The 17,343-nt window shown below is 35.0% G+C and overlaps 1 protein-coding gene across 1 annotated transcript in view; it reads right to left on the minus strand.

Annotated features, from left to right (window-relative positions):
- Positions 1-400: 400 nt before the first annotated feature.
- Positions 401-17,343, minus strand: part of LOC134845198 (monoacylglycerol lipase ABHD2-like) — a 125,501-nt gene continuing 108,558 nt past the window's right edge. The window contains exons 4-8 of the mRNA XM_063862094.1: positions 14,941-15,122; positions 9,344-9,516; positions 8,237-8,422; positions 1,292-1,446; positions 401-902 (exon numbers count right to left, since the gene is read on the minus strand). Of these exons, the coding sequence (XP_063718164.1) occupies positions 586-902; positions 1,292-1,446; positions 8,237-8,422; positions 9,344-9,516; positions 14,941-15,122 (1,013 nt within the window). The 3' untranslated portion in view covers positions 401-585. The remainder of the gene's footprint in view (positions 903-1,291; positions 1,447-8,236; positions 8,423-9,343; positions 9,517-14,940; positions 15,123-17,343) is intronic.

The following is a 17,343-nucleotide window of genomic DNA, read 5'->3' on the forward strand; positions in this document are numbered from 1 at the left end:
GCGAGCTAGGCTAGAAAAAGTGGACTTCTTAATAAGTCACCATGCTCGCTTGTTTAAACAAGATTCTATGATTAAATTGTGAAAAAATGAGAACGGAAATTGTGAAAATATGATCGTCCTCAAGATTATTTGCATGGGGAATTTGGAAAACGAATTGAAAAATTTCCAATAAACAGCATTTTTATGTTTCAAAAGAACAAAGCCAACAGATAATTGAGAAACGTATACGAATGAACTCCAGTTATCAGAAGTTAATCGAACAAAGAGGGCACATGTTGAGGAAGGAGTCAATTTCCTTGGGGGTGCACCTTTCCTCCCTCAGTTGTCCTTCGGTCGAATCTCATTACTAAAGACAGACGGGATTATCCAGTCTTCTTAAAAACAAATGAAACGATATATTCAATTTTTAAGCTAAATTTTGTGAACAGGATTATTTTTAACTTGCGTGGAAATTTGAACTTGCACACTTTACACTGTGAGTCCATAGATTAAGACAAGCTACAAAGTAGACACTAGAAATTAAACATCAGATTACTATTTGAAATCCAGTTCAGTTAATTTAAGTTTATATTTTAATTTAGGAACTCAGTCCACTTTCAATTCGGCGCTTTTCACGAACTCAGACGACCGGAATATCGTCAGGCTGTCTGAATTAGTGATCATATCAGCATCTCCAGGAGTTGCGCTGTCTGCTGCATGTTGCCACTTATCCTCTGAAGTGTCAGAAGACGTCGAGGTTTTCTTAGATGCCGTCTTGAAAGCCATGGTCTCTATTGCTGCGTCACAGTACTGCAGAATGGCGGAGTCTAACCACACTTCTCTGGGGTAGAACATACCCTTCTCAAAATACCCCAAATGACCTCCGTGGTGCGTCTCGACAAAAGCCACGTTGCTTTTCTTCTCTAAACAAAACCAAAGCCATTTAACACCCAGTTCAAACATTTTGTGAGTAGTTGCACGATAGACATGGTAGTAGAATTAACTCATAGCTTGGATAGTTCAAGCAGTTCGCATACACTTAACTTCTTCTGAGAACATTGCGAAAAAAAATCCGTTTTCAAGGATACTCGATAGAAGAGATAATAGATTCTACAAACAGTACTCAGTACTACAGCTTAAAAGCTACACAGGAATTCCACAGTCAGTATTAAGACAAACAATCAAAGCAGGTCACTTAAACAATTTTCTATCAAAAAATCAGTCGATTTCTATGGGACTAATCTCAGAAGAAATAAGTTTTGTGATACCTCTCTTTTTTGAAAAAGTGAAACTGAGATTGAGTTGGACTAACTGGCAACTGCAAGTGGAATGTCGTGGTAGAGAGGCCCAATGAGTGGGTCGTCTATTGCGTTGATCAGCAGCAGAGGAATGTCTATCTTGTCCAGGTGTTGAGAGCAGCTGTTCTCCGTCATGAACTTCTCAAAAGAATCATAGCCATAGTACTTGCTGAAACAGAACATAACAGACATATACAATAGAAAAGTAATTGAGAAATATTTTACACAACTAAGAAAACAGAGGTTTTTTAGTTCCTTCTTACGCCTTAAGTTGTGTAAATAATTATTTAACCCCAAAAACCTGCTCAAATATTTCTTCTATTCGGAAAACACGAATAAACCAAAATAAATTTTAAACCTTTTCAAGGAAGTTAACTTTCAACGAGTTCTGGTTTACAGATTCATGCTGGTCGGTGTTGCTTTTCAATTTTCATAACATGTCTCAAAATTAACTGCTTTCAATTCAACAATTGTTCTCTTCGAAACAATTCCCAGTCCAAAAAGAACGAAGGTATCCTAACGCGTTTTTACTCCATAAAAATTCAAACGACGCAATTCGAAGTATTCAAAAGACGCGATTCGAAGTAATTTTTTATGGACAGATGGTTTAATTCTTTATTTTTGCACTACACTTAATAATCTATTTAATTGCTGAACACTGATTGATGATTTCTGATTTTTACTTTGAAAGTCACAAGTCAACCAGCATCTACTGTCGAGAAGCTGCGCAGCTCGGTGTTGAAACAATCGAATTTTATTACCACACGAATAGCTGAATTGAGGTGACAGTTAAGATGAGAATTGCAACTTGGAATCTTATTCAAATGCAGCGGCGTGCGCTGGAACATATTTAAGGGACGGTTATATTGCGAGATTTATTGACCTTTTTTACAAGTTCAACGGCTGAACTAATAACAAGGGTCGATAAAATCTCAATTGCAAAATAACCGCGTTTTATTTGGCTTATTTGCAAAAAACATGGCCAAAACGGTCTTTTTAGTGCTTTGGGAGAGCTTGAAAAATCAATTTGGTTGACCTAAAAAGTCGACAAAATTTTCAATATTAAAAAAAAAATCCGCCCCACCGGGAAAATCCTTGATCCGCCCCATGTCCAGCCAATTAGAAAATTTCAAGCTAAGCTGAAACCCCAGAACTAATAGGAGCGTGCTTTTCCCTAAAATTAGTAATTATTGGCAAGAAAAGTTTAGTTGGCATAATAAATTTAATACAAAGAATAGAAAAATTTAGGCTTATTTAGCCCAAAACCAGTGGATAAATAGAACAATCAATAGAACCGGGGGAGGGGCTCACGCCTCTGCCATCTGCACGCCACTGTTCAAATAAAGTAGTTAGTTATTTGCTTGAATTGTTAAAAACAATCAAACAGAAACAGCAATTTGGAATTATTATTTTTTTAAAATACTGGAAAAAAAGTTTTTCAAAAAAAAACATTCAAATATTCATGAGCAGCACATTCAAATACCAAAGACCGGCAAAAATTTTTAGCCATTGCTTTGGATCCATTCGATAAACACTTATTTCATTACAGCATGCGCTATTTTCAAATCTGATAAGCTCAAACTTCGAATACTCATCATCACTCGTCTTCCATTGCTTGGCCCAGTACCTCAGTAGTGAGTGCATGATGTACATGGTGAAGGGGAGTAGCGAGGGGAACAGGAGGAGTGCGGACATGATTGAGTTGCTGCAGGCGGAGATGGAACACAACGAGAAGGCATTCAAGAGTCAGTGGAACACACAACTCAGCCACGAAAACATCCGGTAAGCACAAGATAAGGTGAACAACACAACATACTCCGAAATCAGTTACATTTAAAGGACTTCAACAGACGTTAACATGAAGGAACAGAGATGATATCTTTGTAACAGAGCTTTTTTGCGCGTAGAGAGGACAAAGTGATGTTGCACAAGCTGCACAATGTGTTTGTGGCCATGTTGAGGAAGAGTGGGATGAACAAGGTGACTAGAATGGACACCAACCACATCCTCAGGGAGATCGGATTCAAACCCGACAAGATGATAGACGTCGAATGGACAGACCTGCAGGTAGACTATCTACTAAGCTAATTCATCCAGACTCTGGATTCCAACTCATACTTCCAAAAAACAAATACGAGTCTATCAACTAACGTTTGACTATCTTTACGCAAAAAGCAAATGATGGTTTAATTCTGCACATCGCATTTGTTTGACATCAAGAATCTTTCGCAGATTGGAAATAACTCAAGTTTGACAAATTTATCAAGTAAATTTTCGTCTCCTCTTTCGAAGTTATATCTACTAGAGTAAAAGCCCCTGTTTAGAGCAAGTTGCGCTATTGGACCAGACCCTACAGTCCCCCTGTTGCAGTTGAGCAGGCTCTCCTGGGTCTAGGGGGCGAAGACAGTCTAGGCGTGCAAGACAACTCCACTCTCAATGACAATTCCCTACAACAGCAGGCGACAAACAGCAAAGGGACGAGTAGCATCTACTTCTTCAGACGAAGATCCAATGGCCCCAACTGGTAATTTCATTCCTATTCCTTTAAACAATTTTTATATTTGTTCGGTAGTTTGAAAATACGAAACGCTTAAGGCTATCGACGTTTGCAATTATACATTCGATTCTCGGAAGCATTAATCTAAGCGGAGCACATACTATTGATTTGAAATTTCTTAAAAACAGCGTCTAATTAACAGCTCCGCAGTTGAAACCAAACAGCGTTCCTCACTTGGTAAACTGTGGCATGTCTTATTCGGCTGCTCTGGGAAACCCCCAGAAGAACCTCAACACCCGGTAGAAATGAACCCTGCTGACATTTACGCTCCGTACATGGTGCAAAACAGACGTGGGTCGAGCATCCCATCAGATGACGGACTGCAATTAGCTTCAGAGACGGCTGAAAGGGACCGCTTTCTCTCGCAATTTGTGGCGAAGAATGGCGGCAACCAAACGAGCGTGAAAAATGCCACGTAAGAAATGTTTTATAAGATGGGAAATAAAATAATTTAATCATTCTCATCTGAATATTCACCCCCAATGTCTTAGCATGATAACTAAAAAACAATCAAATCTGACCACTACGTTTATTAACAGGAAACGTCAAGAACCCCAGACAAAGCAAAAGAAACAAGTTGTTCTAGCAGAAAACAATGCTCGGAAGAAGCGCAAGACCCCTTCTAACCCAGCTTCACGCGTGAAAAGATAACCAATAAAACAAAGCAACCAATTAAACAGTCATTCTATAAATCATTTTCCAGGCTTTTCACGATAAATTCAAGTAATAAAGGGACTAACTTTTCAAAGACTCACACTGCATCACCGCATCTGCGTTCATAAAAATTTTCTGTCATATATGATCAACAGCGACAAAGATACACATGTCATATATGGAACATGATTGCAATGATAGGTTCTGAAATTCACAAAAGCAACTATAACCGTAAAATATCTATAGCTTGTTAACCTTAAACAATTAACCTCCGGTAAACAATTAACCTCTTGTAGCCAACAGAAGATTGGAAAAAAGTTAAGAACAAGGAAAAGAAAAAAATGAATGAAAAATTTGTAAATATTTTTCAATTTTCGAATTTCAAAGAAAAAATATTTCAGGTCAAAGCTCTTTGAAATTCAAGAAGAAACTATGGGCAACTTTTTTATTCCGCCGTGAAATCTTAAAATTAAAATCCACTTTCGAAACTAGAAGTCGTTCACGTTTTTTCGCGCCACTTTCCTTCCGTAATCGTAGAGCGCAATTTACCTATATTCGGCAATTTACCTATACATACAAATTAACGGTATATTCTCGGGCATTTCTTGTTTTTAACGGTATTTTTCTCGGGTGTTTTTTTATTCGTCAAGCCAATTTCGACTTCTCAGGTAATACTTTTGAAAGACATGTGAAATGTGGCGCACACACAATTCCACCAAAGACAATTTGAAGTTCAGACAATTCAGCCAAAAGTATACAGACAATTCAGCCTGAGACAATACGCGAGATTCGAAAGAAAAAAATCGGAATTGTAGATATATTTCTCCTTTTACAAAACGCTAGATTCGAAAAGAAAAAATCGGAATTGTAGATATTTCTCGGTTTAAGTTCGCCGGTGGGCGTGCTACGCCGCTTCGCGGCGATAACCGGCTTTAAATTTCGTATAGAGTCCTACCCTCTGTTGACAAGCTCGCAACACGTTGGCGCGACTGCGGTGGTCACTATTATTGGCTGAATTGTTTCTGGCTGAATTGTCTGAATTTCAAATCGGCTGAATTGTCTTTGGCCGAATTGTCTGGACGCGGTGAAATGTACCGATGTCCAAATGTCACAATTCAAGATATTTTACTTGCAAACACTTTTCTAAAAGTTGCCAATTTTCCATTTAGGATTGAAATTAATTTGTGGTGCGATGTTCAAGCCTCTATCAACGCACAGTAAAAGTGACGAATTCATCAAATCTCTCCAAAGTGATTGGTTGCATTAATGGGTTATTAGACAGAAATAATACCACTTTGCATTTGACATTTATGCCTCGATTTAGCTGACATTTTGCCTTTTGTCGGATTCGAACCTTGAACCTCGAGACTCAGAGTCTCGCGTTCTTCGAACCTTTTATTGACGCTTAATCAGCGCCAAACACTACTAGCCACAAACAAAGCAGAGAACAGATGCTATGAAATTTCCAATGGTACAGATCTCGATTATCGCAAAAACACCACCAGGTGAGTACCTTTAAATGCAAGTTAGGTTGGAAAAAAAGGTTCATACTAACACACTACGCTCGCAAGCTCAGTAGTGTAAACACACAGAGAAAAGAATCCTCTGGAAAATGCATGCAAAAAATGTTTTGAAAGGAGAATTTTTTAAATGTACATATTCCATTTTCAGACCTGAAATGTATCTTATTGATTATTCATCTGGAGCAAACCATTCACTCCATTTGTTAAAGTCAAACTCTAGAAAAAAATGGCAATTCTTATACTTCTGGATGACAATCGATTCATATTTAACATTTCACACAGAACTTGTAACTTCGCAAACACGAGCGAAAAAGCGGCAGAGACTCAGAGCTTTCAAATGCACAAAAGCTCAAATTTTGCATGTAATAATTTGGAATGTAACAAAATAAAGGCAATTACACTAAGTTTGTATGTAATAAAATGGAATACATTCAGCCGAATTCCGCATAAATTATGCATTTCGAAAACCTCGAGTTAAAAAATTTCTGAAATGATATTTTAATTTTTATACTGTTGCATGAAACAAATAGCCTTTTTCGGCTCGATTGACCAAAGCATGAATTGTCTTAATTTATTACTACCAAATATCACAGCACACATCTTAATATAGGTGCTGATGCAGCCTAGTGATTCAAAATTACTACCAAAAATTAGCACATTTATTGGCGAGTTTTGATAAGATATGGCAAGTTGTTGTTTGAAAAACCTTTAAATTTCGAATGTTAATGAAAAAAATAAAAATCCTTACTGCTCGTTGAATTTTGAGAACAAAAAAATGATTGACACTTTTAAAATAAAAGCAACCCAATTTGAGAAAACTGTTCAAAAAGCAATACTTTTCTTTCGCTGGGAAATCTGAATTTTACCTTGTTCGCTTATGTTTTTCGTGACTTTAACACTTTTGCTGTTCAACAGTGTAGTTTGCCTTCCTTTCAACAAAAGAATTAAATTTAAAAAACAAACAAGGATAGCCGGTTACTGTGCAAGTAGCACAGAACGTTCCGACTGTAGTCTTATTATAAAAAAAAACAAGAAAGTTTTTTCTCAAATTAGTGTCGTTTTTTTTTCGGCGTAGTCTGTAAAAAGAATTGAACAAAAACATAGTGACAAGGCATATTCCACAGCCATAATAAAATTTAAAAAAAATTGAAAAAACAATTTTTGTTAAAAAAATAGCTAGAAAAACGAAAAAAAAAATCAAAAACTATTTCTTTTGCAGTTTTTTGAATTTTTGATTCCTAAAAGACCCTAAAATACTCAAAAAAACTAAAGTTATTCGAGTAAAACTAAGTTTTTATGTTTTAAATTAAACTATTGTAAGCTTTTAAGCCATTAAAGTCAGCTATTGAAAGCCTGCTCTCTCGCTTTATTCGCTCGAATAAGACGAATAACCGAAAATCTCACACCGGTTTTTCTCGACACTGAAAAAAATTTTCGAAATTTTTAAAGTCCTTCGAATCAAGACTATAAGGGCTTTAAAATGGTAAACCACTCAACTCTCTCTGCTGAGTATTTGTTTTAAAAAATCAATGATCATAAAAAACCCAAAACACACCCGGATACAAATGGTCAGAACAATAAAATTAGAAACCGCGATGGTTGGAACAATTTTTCAAATGGTCGGTAAACAATTGAAACAGAAGCCGCGAAAAATAATTTTGAGCCTGAACAATTTTTAAGACTTTTCATTGAAAAAAAACGAAACAAGAATCATCGCGACCTAGATAAGAGTCTCAACTATGTTCATCGACTTTTAGATAACAAACAAAAAAACAACAACTAATTAGCTATAATTTAACTCTTAACTTTTTTTAGGATTTTCGCCGAAAATCTCAGCAAAGGAAGCGGCAAAACGCAGCTCAAAGAACTGCAAAAAAAAACAAGAAATAGATATATACGCCTTGAAAAAAAATCAACATCAAAATTCTACCAGATTCGAATTCGCTCGCGTGAAAAATCAACTATATTTTTGGCAACCGAACATGAAATTCTTTCGAACTTTGGGTAATAGGAACAGCGTTTCAGAGCTAGAAAAATGGCTGGAGACACATCAACATCTAAAGAAGTATCGAAACTTGAAACGAAAGTAATTAACGAAAGTATTTGAAAAATAGAACGAAACGTAGATGAACGAAACTACAGCACTGTGATTTATTTCAAGACCAACATGTGCAACAGGATATGAGAAACGGGATACAAGTTTCATCTGTATAACTGCCACCCACCTAGAAAAGTGGTAGTCGAACTGTCCCAGTCCCCTGGAAGCCTTGACGTCCTTCCAGTTGATGCCTCTCTCCACAGCTGTCTGCATGACGATCGGGTGTTTCTCTACCAGCGAGATCCACCTTTGAGTCAGAATGTAGCTGTACAGTGCCTGCATCTTGTCCCATCTCTTCAGCCCCCTTGCAGCCCTAAGCATCAACTTATTACACCCCACAATCACTACATAAATATTGCACAATTTTCGAGATATTTTTAACGCACGTTTTTTGAACTACTATACGTTGTCGAAGTATTAAAAGTTCATGAATCAGAACATACCCAGTTTTTCTTGCCGAAAATTACTAAGATGAGCACAATTTAATTTAGTGCAATTGCTCTAATTACAGGTAATTTCTTAAGCCTTAAAATAGAGTGAATTGTCAAATTTCTCAATTATCGACGTTTTCTCGGATTTTTGTCTATTTATTGCAAAAAAAACTCAAAACAACTGCTTGTTTTTTGTAAAATTTTGAGAAAATAACGAGTGACTGCCGATAAACGTTGGCATAATAGACTCATGCTTCAATTTCGCTAGGATTTCATCTGTCAAACAACACTTGAAACTTCGCAAAACTCATACGTCAATTCCTGCATTATGTTATTGATGTAGTGATGTGGCTGCTGAAATGGTAAATCTAACTTGTGAAATATGAGAGAAAACAAAATTGGTCTTTAAAAAATGAAATTAAAATAAAATGAGCTGAAGAAACTATAGGATGTGTCGATATTTAAGCCTTACTGACCTCTGAAACTGAAAACAAGTTTAATGAGTTTTCAACTCTTTTTAAATTAAAATAACACTAGGAAACCACTTTTATTTAAACATGATGCATTAAAAAATAGCCCGGGTAAGGCAGACTGTCTGAATTAAAAAAGCTAGAAATCATTATTCCATAATCAAACTATGATGAGCTAGAGCGCTTCGTATCGCACGAAGCTCCCAAAAAATATTTTCAGATCGATGAAAATTCATCAAACAAATATACGCAAATTATTCGGTTTACTTTTCTTGAAACTTTCTTTGCAAAAATGTCTTCTTTAAAAATAACTTACACAAGAGTAGCTCTCACCTGATGCAGTCGTAACCCTGGCATATGGAGAGAGCGGCCACAAACTTCTCCTGTCTCTCTGGCCTCTCGCCCAGGTACTTGCATATCTGGTTGCCACCCATGCTGTAGCCCAGGGAGATGAATTTCGAGTCAGGAAACATCTCCATTACCTTGTCACACATGGCCGCGTACTCCTGTTACAAAGAAACAATGAAGAAAACTACTTGAAAGAGGCGAAGCGATACAAAATGCGGGTCAATATTCCAATAAAAAACTTGACAACATGAAAAATTTTTAGATAGTTCAAAAAGACTAACCGTATTTTATGTCCGAGCCCTGAATATCCCGATAGCGACAACCCTTTAACTGGCCTCCAATAGTTCTTGGTAAATAAAGAATATCGAAAATAAAGTGCCAAAACGGAATTAATACGCGAATTAATATGACAGATTTAGTTTAAATCGCGTATTGAAACTATTACGAAATTGACGAGAAAGTTCTAACCACATATAGGCTAGTGCAAGCGATACCAAAGATTCCAGAACCGCTCCCCAAGCTGTCTAACTTTCTTTGTAAATTGGCTTGAAAAAAAATACCCATAGCATATTTGTTCCTTCGGATATGGGAAGCATAACTGAAAAGAACGGAATAATTCACACAGAGGCGAAGCTCAGCTTCGCACCACTTGCGATACAAGACAAGAAAGCCACTAAGTCAAAAAATCAAAATAATTAAAAAGTAAAAGTCAAAAAACTAGATCTATCATAGTTTTCAAATAAAAAAAACATCCCATGACAATGGAATGTGTAATAAGCTTCGGAAGGTAGCAAAAATTTACCAAAAGGTAGCAAAGACGAATGATACCATAGCAGAAACCCTTTAAGCAGAAAAAACCAACAAGACTTAAGTTAATAAGTCCCCTGCCCCAAAACACAGACACGCACACACAATTTTTTTCACTCAATACAACAGGCCAAAACCTATCAAACCAAAAAAGGAGAAAACAAAACAGAAAAAAATTGCTGTTATGAAAACTTGAACTAGATTTCTAAGATTTCAAGCGTTTTGAGCGACCCAGATGTGAGAAAAAAAATTTGTTTTCCTTGAAACGAATTGATATTAGGTCACTGAGCCGATGAAAATAGGCCGAAATCATTTGGGCAGAATAACATTTTAAGCAAAAAAAGAAGACATCAAAATTAAATTAAAACAAAAAAGCAACTTGAATGTAACAAAACTAACTAAAACAACAATTCTACAATAAAACAACTAAGCCGACAAAACATAAGCAGACAATTCATAAGTCGACAAATTTTTTTGTGAAACGGAATATTTCCCATTAGATAACAAAAACAGTTCCTGTCAGTTTCGAAACCGAGGACCTTTGTCGCCTCAGGCGTATTCGTTACTTCCAGACCAAGTGCGCCGGAGACTGAACTTAGAAGTGAGTGAAATAAAAAAAATAAAAAGAATGAAAACTGCTCTTTTAAGTTTTGTGACCACATGAAATCATATTTCAGACACAGAGGCGCTTCACAAACATTCGAGAACAAGACAAAAACAGCTCTATAAAATTCAATAAGATGAAATAGAAATAAGCCTTAAATTAGAGAACAATTCGCCTACGTCTCGGGTTCGATCTGCGACCTAGAGATTGAGAGTCTCACACACTAGCCACGGACGCTTAATGAATCACATTACTAGCCACAAATAAAGCAGAGAGCAGAAGCTATGAAATTTCTATTTCTACATATCATAATTATAGCAGAAGTGCCACCTGAGCACTTTTATTTGCGAGTAAGCTTGAAAAAAATTTTTTTATACTAATAAGCTACGCTCGCAAGCTCGCTACTCTAAACACACAATAGAAAAATAGAATTCTCCGGAAAAATAAATAGTTTTTTATAACTCAAATGAATTTAAAATTCAAACTTTGAAAAACCATTAAAACGTCATATCTAGGAAACTTAAATGGCCTATGAAAAAAAAACGCAGGCGAAATTTCCAACTACTGAAAGTAATCTGAGAGCACAAACCTTGTTCGGAATTTCAAACTTTATTAAGTTTTTATTAAGGTTAAGCTTTTCCAAAAAATATTGAAAATCGTCATATCTTAGGAACTAAAAAACCACTGACAGTCACATTTGAAGGAAAAGTTTGTGATCACTGAGCTTACCCTGACAGCACCCAACTACAGGGTTGGAAATTTCGTGAATTTTTTAAACCTAAAATTACCGAAAAATTCGGAAAAAATCAAAAAATGTCATATCTCTAAAAACTAAAAAAAACTGAGCCTTCATACTTAGAGGCAAGTTTCGCAACGCCTGAGAGTACCTTGACGTTGTTTCACAAAAAAAACGGAATTTCAAATTTTGCGAATTTTATTACATGTAAGCTCTTTGAATTTTTTTAAATCATTAAAAAAACGTCATATCTAGGAAACTAAAATATGTTGAGAAGTCACAATTTGAGTAAAGGAGGTTTGCAATCCCTGAAACTACCCTCACTGTACCCAATACAGATTAAAACAATTCCACCTTTTTTTGAATTTCCTGAAATAAAACTTGTCTAAAATTTTGGAAAAACTCACAAAAAACGTCATATCTCGAAAACTACAGGGAATTGAGGAGTCATATGGGGAAACGAGATTTGCAACGCTTGAGAGTACCCTGACAAAACCTCACTACATAGATAGGAATTTCAAATTTTGTGAATCTTATTTTGATTCTAATTTCTTTGAACACTTTTAAAAAGGCATGAACGTCACATCTCCGAAACTAAAAGCAATTGAGCAATCGCATTTGCATGCAAAATTTGCCACTGGTGAGAGTACCCTCACAGTTTCAAACTACAATTTTTTATCTTTTAAAATTTTTGAATCAAAATTTTTTTGATTTTTCTTTTGAAATCCTAAAAACGTCTCGAAAACTACACGGGTTTGAGCAGTCATATTTAAAGGCAAGATTCGCAATCCCTGAGAGTATCCTGACAACACCTAACTACAAGGTTGGGATTTTCAAAGTTTGAGAACTTCAAATTAATTCTTCTGACAATTTTTGAAAAAATGGTCGAATCTCATTTAGTAACAAGATTTGGGTATTCATAATGGAGGCAAAAATCGCAACCTCTCTAGGAAACCTGACAGCAACCCACTAATGGGTTGCTAATTTTAATTTGGTGAAAACACTGAATATAAACTGAAAAATCGGAAAATTTTCTTAACGATTGCAAGATACGGCATAGCATAAATATGAAAAAAATCTTTCGTTAAACATGCAAAAATAATACGTTGAAAAAGCTTAAGCATAGGATAGTGAAGCCCGCATTTAAATATATAATAGATATAATATATTTTCTGACCTGAAATGTATCTTATTTAGTTATTCATCTGGAAGGAACATTTCACTACATTTGTTTTTGTCAAACTGAGAACTCTCGTCTTGAAGATAAACAAATCATATTTAACAAGTTTTACACAGAGCCGATGTTGCAACATCGCAAACACGAGCGAGAAAGTTGCAAAGATTCAGGAGCTTTCAAATGCACAAAAGCTCAAATTTTGCAAGCTTAAGCTGTAATAAGTTGAAAGTAATGGGGTTGCCTTTAAAATAACAAATTAAAGGCAACCCCACTAATTTTGTATGTAATAAACTAGAATGCACTCAACTAAATTGCGCGTAAATTATGCATTTCGAAAATCTCACGAACTATATCGAGTTTAAATTATGTTGAAAAATAGAATTTTTTTATTATCCTGTTGCATGAAAATAAATTGAAAATTTAACTTCATGCAACATCTCGCAAGCTGGCTAGTGCAATTAAATGGAAAAAGGCACCTACACAGCCCAAACCAAAATTCGCAGAAAAGATAGCTAAAAACTTGAACTCTGAGCACTCAACAAAACTTGATATTATCAAAGAACTTTAGCAACTAACGTAATTTCTTTATCTTGAATAACTTCCACATCAGCTTCACAGAATTTAGTGAGATCAGCGGGAACTATGCCGACAAAATTTCAGACAAAAACTACATTGCAAATACAACTTTTTAAAAAACTTTCTGATCGCGGTCGTTACGCATACATTTATCAAGCAGTTAGAGAAAGTTCAAAGCCGGCCTAAACTTAGTTCATGAATGATTCAACTTGAGCCGAAAATTAAAAACCGACAAGAAAAAAAAACGGAAAAACTATATAAAACGTTTCTGAAATAATCGCACCGGTTATCGAATTATCTACCTACGTCAGGAACATTGCATCTAAGTCATCTGTGAACATTTAAAATTTATGATTATGATTATTTGCAAAAAGAATCCACGAAACGAAGACAAAAAATTTAATTTATTCAGTTAAAAATTCAACAAACTCGCAAAAAATTTGTAAATTAACTCCACTGTTAAAAATATTAAAATTTTATTCAAAAATAGAAACGTCCGCATTATCAGTAATAGCTCGTGCTGTTAATACTGGTACCTAACCGACAAAAAGCAGTATTGCGATAGACCGAACAAAAATTTGTAGTTTACAAAAATTACTGGCGGAACTCAACCCTACGTTGTTCCTCAGCGTCCTAGGCAGAAGCGTTACCTGTTTTACCAAATGTACACAATTGCTCCAAGAAATGCAATTAATATGAATCAAGCTACCGAATGATTCATGATTTCTAAACGAATGATTCATTATTTCTATATTTCTAGTTGTTAACATGAAAAAAGTCTTTGATCAGATTTGAGAACGTGTGCTAGCCGCCGCACGTAAAATAAGCAAATGGTAGAAACTTAGAAAAAAAACGGCAGAAATAGTTTTTCATTCAAATCACTGGGATTTAAACGGAATTGGGAACACTATTGAAACAAAAACAAAACAGCCGCATGATCAAACCAAAAAAAAACATGAATCGAAAGAACAACATCTCAAAATTTCTACAATTATATGTACTACAATTTGTACGCAGCCCAGCCAAGAGACAGTTGGAAAAGAGTTAGTGAACGCAAGTAAACAGACAAAAAACTGACTGGAATTTCGAAACAAAAATATATGGCTTTCCAGCTCTTTGAATTTCAAGAATTTGTTTTTACAAACGAAAACTATGTCAATTTAAGAAAGATGGATCAATATGTACAATTTTTATTCTGCTGGTAAATCCACAAATTAAATTCCACTTTTGAAACTGGAAGTCGATCACGTTTTGTGCGACCTTTACATTTTCGTAATTGGAGAGCGCAACTTACTTAACTTTTAGCAGATGAAATTGCATAGCACTCCAATAGTGCATTCATACCAAAAAGCATTCATAAATTCATTAAAATGTATGAATGAACGAAAGAACGATAAATCATCGTGAACTAAATAAAAGTCTGAACAACGTTCATGGACTCTTCAAAACAAGCGTTTAAAATGTCGAAGAAAATCACGTTAAAACTGAGTCAATTTCAATACTCTTTTATGATTGACACCTTTTATAAAACAATTAGAAAAAACTGGCCCCATTTTCATTTTAAACAAAATTTACCAACAACCGCAATTTGCTGCTTTTGTAAGACCGAGAAAGGAAATTACAGGGTTAGAAATACCAGTTAAACCACTTATGAACCTCCATATACAGCCACATATACTAACTTCCGTGTTTCCATAAGTGAACAATCTGGGCGTCTTTAGCTCGACCTCATCCAACACTCCCAAATGGTTCAAACACACTATTCTGTATCCCCTCGCACAGGCTGCTCCGATAGTGCTCTGTACGTAACTCTTGTTGTAGCTGCCAAAAATTCCCGGACAGATCAGAAGAGTGATTTCCTCACCTAAATTAGATACAATCAAGAGTAGTTGACTCAATACAGTCGAAGCCATTATTTACTTCAGACAGACGTCCTAGCATTACTAATTTTTCATAGCTACCAAGTGACAGTTTTTAATATATTTACAAAATTGTTTGCAGTGATTACTTCATTAGTCCGACCACGATAGTGAACTTGGTAATTAAGGCAACTGAGAAAAAATCTAGCTCTTAATTTGAACTTAACACCAGTCGCCACTTACCATGTGCACATTAAAACAACGCTTTCACATTACTCGACAAAACGAGAAATCATAGAGTATGAAAGACAAAAAACAATCAGAGAGGTAAAGATTCAACGATTTTCCCCGTATTTAGAGAGTTACAAAAGAAACCTGGTAGAAGCGCCGGTTTTATTCCAAATGATTCTGAAATCAAAATGATTCGGAAATCGAGCAATTCAATTACAGGAACCCTGAAATTGTTAGACATCAGTCCTGCTAGTTTTCATAACATTAAAGTAGCAAACCTGGTGAGCAAAACATTGTTTAAAAACTTAATTATACAAGTGAATTTGCTGCCTTGCACGCAATTTTTTTGTTGCGTAAAACATATGGTACATTCCATCATCTCATGTAGGATAAAAAAGACACTCTCATTTCTGTTCTGGAACACCCAAATAAACACTAAAACTTCAAATTTTTGGATTTTTCACGATTTATTCAAGCTTCTAGGACAAAATTTATTCAAAAAAAAAACATTTTACTGAGTAAGCTCCTTTAAGCGATACAAAAAATATGAAAACACCGATAATCGCTCAATTATTTTGTTCTTCAATGATTCAATGGTAGAACTTCGTAGATTTTGCCAAAAATAATTCTTGTTGTTACGACCATTGACAATGGGGAGGAACTTTGTATTCGGGTTTGCTTTAGTTTTTTTTTCTTTTTTGTATTCACACAATCAAATACCACAAATAATCACCGGAATGGGTTTTTAGTTCGAACGAAATTTTAAAATTCTCAGAAAATTGTCCCAGTGTCGAGAAAAACCAGTTCGAAGTTTTTGTCTAATTTTGAGCGAGTAAAGCGATCGAGTAACCTTCTTTACATGAAAATTGCTCTTTATATGAAAATTCCAACCTTCTTTGGAAATCTGAAAATTAAATTCCATTTTCGAAACCTTTATTCTTTTATAATTTAAATGACCTTTATACTTTTGCTGTTCGACAATTGAGTTTGTCTTCCGTTCAACAAAGAAAATGAACTAAACTTAAAAAGAAATCCAAAGTCAAACCACGAGTAAATTTGAGCGTGAAAAAATTATTTTAAAAACAAAAAAAAATCACCACGTCCTATATTCTTCGACGCTCATCGACTATTAATAACGCGACCAATATTAATATTTTCAATTTATTCTACAAAGATTTAGTTACACGGACACATAGGGTAATTTTAGCAGAACAAAATAGCGATGGAATCTTTTTAGTCTATCTTACTTGTGAAAAAAAAAAATATATATATATATATATATATATATATATATATATAAATATTCACAAGTAGTGCTCAAAATTTAGAGAAAAAGAGTTATTACCTTTGATGTGCATAATCAAAATAAGACTGCTCGTATCAGGGCAAAGCCCTGAATGTACCGACTGCCTTTTCAGGTTTATCGAGCAGTAGTAACATAAAAAAAGAAATATAATAAAAAAATGAAAAATTTTTCTAAAATTTGATATTTTTTATGAAATTATCCCCCCACACGCCATATAAAGTTTAAAAAGAATACATTTTGCTCATTGTAGCAAAGCAAGTATGGCGAATCAGCTTCTTTCAACCAATTTGGAACGATTTCAAAGACGGAATAAATCTCCGCTTACGCTTTAATAACGCGAAATATATCGCTCGTTAATTGTCCCAATTTAGCCGAAATGGCAATCTTTAAACCCCCATAATTCTACCAAAAATGATCACAGGTGAAATATCTTTTCAAATTCAAGCTCAAGACAACAATACCTTTGAATGATATTTAAAAATTCCGTCAAACATTGCTAGTTAAAAAGTCGAAATTTGTCTGAAGAAAAAAAAACCCACACCGAGCACAAATATTCCGTCACTTTCGTATCGAAAGTCGGAACAATAATTTATAAGAATAATTTTTGTTTACAACATTCAGTATCTAATTTGTGACATTTACGCACACAGAAGGCCAAAACTCTGTAATATTTCGAGGACATAATAACT

This window comes from Symsagittifera roscoffensis, chromosome 4, assembly GCF_963678635.1.
Source record: "Symsagittifera roscoffensis chromosome 4, txSymRosc1.1, whole genome shotgun sequence".
Taxonomy (NCBI): domain Eukaryota; kingdom Metazoa; phylum Xenacoelomorpha; order Acoela; family Convolutidae; genus Symsagittifera; species Symsagittifera roscoffensis.